Below are 4,318 nucleotides of genomic sequence, written 5' to 3'. Positions count from 1 at the left end.
GAGCTGTTGCATTGTGGTAAACTGTGATCAATGTCATGAGACAAAGTGTATGTGAACTGCTGTATGGAAAGTGAATTTGCTCTGTAAATCTTCACCCAACTCACAATAAAAAAAAAAATCATACATGAAGAAAACACAAGGTCATTGAAAAGACAGGAAAGGAGGAAGAGAGTGATATGGATGGCAGGAGAGACTCTGAAACTTGCTTTTGAATGGAGAGTGGCTAAAACAAATGGAAAAACTGACAAGATAAAAGAGCTGAGGATGATTCAAAAACATTTGCAGCAGTATAATTGACAGGGAACTTCCAGAAATGCAAGCCAGATTTCAGAAGAGGGCACACAAGAAAGGATATCATTACTAATGTTAGATGGATCGTGGCTGAAAGCAAAGATACCAGAAAGATGTTTACCTGTGCTTTATTGACTACGCAAAGGCATTCAACTGTGGGGATCATAACAAATTATGGATAACATTACAAAGAATGGGAATTCTGAAATGATTGTGTTCATGAAGAACCTGTGCATAGACCAAGAGGCAGTCATTCATATAGAACAAGGGGATACTGCATGGATTAAACTCAGGAAAGGTTGCATCAAGGTTATATCCTTTCACAATACTTACTCAATCTGTATGCTGAGCAAATAATCTGAGTAACTGGACTATATGAAGAAGAACGTGGCATCAGGATTAAAGGAAGACTCATTAACAGCCTGTGATATGCAGATGACGCAACCTTGCTTGCTGAAAGTGTAGATGACTTGAAGCACTTACTGATGAAATCAAAGACTGCAACGTTCAGTATGAATTACACCTCAGTATAAAGAAAACAAATCTGGACCAATAAGCAACATCATGTTAAATGGAGGAAAGATTGAAGTTATCACAAATTTCATATTACTTGGATCCATAACCAATGCCCATGGAAGCAGCCATCAAGAAATCAGATGACGTATTGCACTGGGCGAATCTGTTGCAAAAAACCTCTTTAAGGTGTTTAAGAGCAAAGTTGTTCCTTTGAAGATTAAGATATAGTTGACCCAAGCCGTGGTATTTTCAGTCACTTCATATGCATGTGAAAACTGGATGATGAATAAGGAAGACCAAAGAAGAATTACTGCATTTGAATTGTGGTGTTGGTGAAGAATACTGAAAATACCATGGACTGCCAGAACAAAGAAATCTCTCCTGGAAGAAGTGCATCCTGAATGCTTCTTAGAAGTGAGAATGGCCAGACTTCGTCTCACCTACTTCGGTCATGTTGTCAGAAGGGACCAGTCCTTGGAGAAAGATAGCATGCTTAGTAAAGTAGCGGGTCAGCAAAAAAAAAAGGGAAGATCCTGTAGGAGGTAGATTGACACAGAGGCTGTACTACTTGACTCAAGCATTGTGAGGATGTCTCAGGACCCTTCTATTGTACATAGGGTCACTATGAGTCAGCGCTGACTCGATGGCACCTGACAACATTTCTAGGAAAAAAGTATACATTAAAAAGTTTATACATCTTTTAAAAATGTGCCTAAGGCACTTGACTGCTAACCAGAAGGCTGGCGGTTCAAACCCACCAGCCACTCCTCAGAAGGAAGGTTGGGAAATCCTACTTCTGTAGTGATACTGCCTCGAAAACCCCAGGAGGGGTCTCTATGAGTCGGAGCTGACTCGATGGCACATAACAACAACAACAAAAAAAATGTATTAATACAAATGGAGTCATTTTATAAATAACATTCTTCTGCCCCTTGTCTTTATTTCACATAATATATCTTATTGATCTTGCCAAAGTAGTATATATCCCATTCTATATAATGACTGCATCATATATTTCATTGGATCGATGTGCCTTAATTTTTTTTAATCCATTGCCCATTGTTTGTATTTAGGTTCCTTCCAAAGTTTTTGTTATTATTCATAATGAGTGTCTGTATTCTTTCACATGCTTATCCAACATATCTAGAAAATAAATACCTGGCAATAGCACAGATAAGCCAAGTGGCATATGCTTTTAAGTTCTGTATAGATTATCAAACTCTTCTCCCAAAAGTTGCACCAGTCGTCCTGTCCATCACTAGTGCATGATGATTCCTGTTTGAAACGTATCCCACCTAGGCATCTTTGCTGATATGGTAGTTGAAAATTGTTATCTTCATTTCAGTTTTGTGTTTCTCTGTAAAGGTGAATATTTTGTCATGTATCTATTGGTTGTTTCTGTTTCTTTCTCTATAAATTGCTCATTTCTCTACTGATTTGTACATTAAGTAAATTAACCTTTTTTTTTTCTCGTTACAGATGGTTTCTCAACTTGTCACTTGTCTTTTGACAATGTAGAATTTTTTGCAACATAGAGACTTTTTATGTTTTAAATAAAAATGTTAGCTGTCATCAAGTCAGCCCCCAGCTCCTGGCAGTCTCATACACAAAGAATGAAACGTTGCCCAGTCTTAGGCCATCCCCATGATTAACTGCAGATCAGACCATTAACAGCTAGTACGTTTTTGAGCACTTACTTTAGCTATATTTTAATCACTTAATAGGAATTTACGCATTTAATTATTGCCAGATTTGTCAATCTTTTTCTTTAGCTTCTGGGATTTTGTTTCATGCATAGTTCTCTGTCTGTAATTAAATAAGTAAATATGTAAATCCCCAATTTTTTTTTTTAATGTCTACTCATGTTTTCTTTTGCTACTTTTAAACTTGAACCAATCAGAGAGGTATAATTTGTATACAGTAAACCTCATCCATTAAGTTCAGTGAGTCTTTGACAAAAGTATCTACCTGTGTGACCACTACCATGATCAAGATCATTTTGATTACCCTGACATGCTCCTATAGGCCTTTTTCCCACCCCTCCCAGTCAGTTCTCATCCCGGGCTCTTGACCCCAGGCTACCACTGATCTGCTTTCTCTTTATTCTCTTTTGAACTTTGTAGCTCATTAAATTTGTAATTGGAAGTGCTGGAATCACAGTGTGGCTATCCCATTTGTTCCAGGTTAAAGGAGCTGGAAGTACGAACGTTAATGCGTAAGAGAGGTGATGGACCCTGGTATCAGTATCCGACTGTTGATAAGGCGCTTATTGATCATGCTCCCAAAGCAGCTCCCGACAACTAATCTTTTATTTCTTCGAATATGAACTTTATTGTCTTAAATGAAAATAAATTAATAAATATATTCAGTATTTTTGCTCTGTGATGAATAAAGAGCCTCTACCATTGCTGTTTCTCAGTGTTGGTTTTACTTAACGCTTTTGATTTGGGGGTTTTGACTTCCTCTCTTTTGGATGTTTAAAATGTCAATAAAAACTGGGAGAAATAAAAGTGTACAAACTCTTAAAGTTGTGGTAACTTTGAAAAGTTAGTCTTATTTATCTGATGAATGGAATTATAGAAGAGAGGCTAATTATTTACATGTCAGGGAATATAATAAGTTTTACACGTCTGCATTGTACACTTTAGGATTATTCACTGGCAACTCAGAATTTTAAATGACACAAGAAATACTTAATCAGTTTTATACAATAATACCTTAAATAGATGTTGAGATAACAAATCTTAATGTTTATATTTTCATGGTCTTAGCCACTGAAATTTTTAAATATATGTACATTTTTCTTAGATGCAGTCTCAAGATTGATCAGAGGGCTTTTTTGTGAAGTTGTTGTATAAGGTAAAATGATGACTACAAAGATTATTAAATATTTGTTAAAGTTGAAAATAATAGTTGTTCTTTATCAAGCATTTATTGTGTTCTAAGTAAGCACTGCTATTCATAAGGTTTTCACTGCCCAATTCTTTGAAAAGCGGATGGCCCCTTTCTTCTTCCAAGCCTGTCTTAGTCTGGAAGCACCACTGAAACCTGCCCACTGTGGGTGACTCTGCTGGTATTTGAAATACTGGTGGCATAGCTGAAAGCAAAGAGTACCAGAAAGATTTTTGCCTGTATTTCATTGACTAAGCAAAGGCATTCGATTATGGGGATCATAACAAATTATGGATAACATTGAGAAGAATGGGAAATACAGAAACTTAATTGTGCTCATGAGGAACCCGTATGTAGACCAGGAGGCTATCGTTGGAACAGAACAAGGGGATACTGCATGGTTTAAAATCAGGAAAGGAGTGTGTCAGCATTGTATCCTTTCACCTTATTCTGTCTATATGTTGAGCAAATAATCCAAGAAGCTGGACTATATGAAGAAGAATGCAGCATCAGGATTGGAAAAAGACTCATTAACAACGTGCAATATATAGATGACACAACCTTGCTGAAAGTGAAAATGGCTTGACACACTTACTGATGAATATTAAAGACTATAGTC

At 36.7% G+C, this 4,318-nt stretch overlaps 1 protein-coding gene across 1 annotated transcript in view; it reads left to right on the top strand.

Annotated features, from left to right (window-relative positions):
- Positions 1-3,111, top strand: part of NDUFB5 (NADH:ubiquinone oxidoreductase subunit B5) — a 23,941-nt gene extending 20,830 nt beyond the window's left edge. Inside the window, exon 6 of the mRNA XM_007948270.2 lies at positions 2,991-3,111. Coding sequence (XP_007946461.1) covers positions 2,991-3,111 — 121 coding nt within the window. The remainder of the gene's footprint in view (positions 1-2,990) is intronic.
- Positions 3,112-4,318: the final 1,207 nt, after the last annotated feature.

This window comes from Orycteropus afer, unplaced genomic scaffold (assembly GCF_000298275.1).
Source record: "Orycteropus afer afer isolate SDZICR_OR568_19922 unplaced genomic scaffold, OryAfe1.0 scaffold00210, whole genome shotgun sequence".
Lineage (NCBI taxonomy): Eukaryota > Metazoa > Chordata > Mammalia > Tubulidentata > Orycteropodidae > Orycteropus > Orycteropus afer.
Note: the sequence above shows the minus strand (reverse complement) of the source record. Positions and strands in the feature narration are given on the sequence as shown.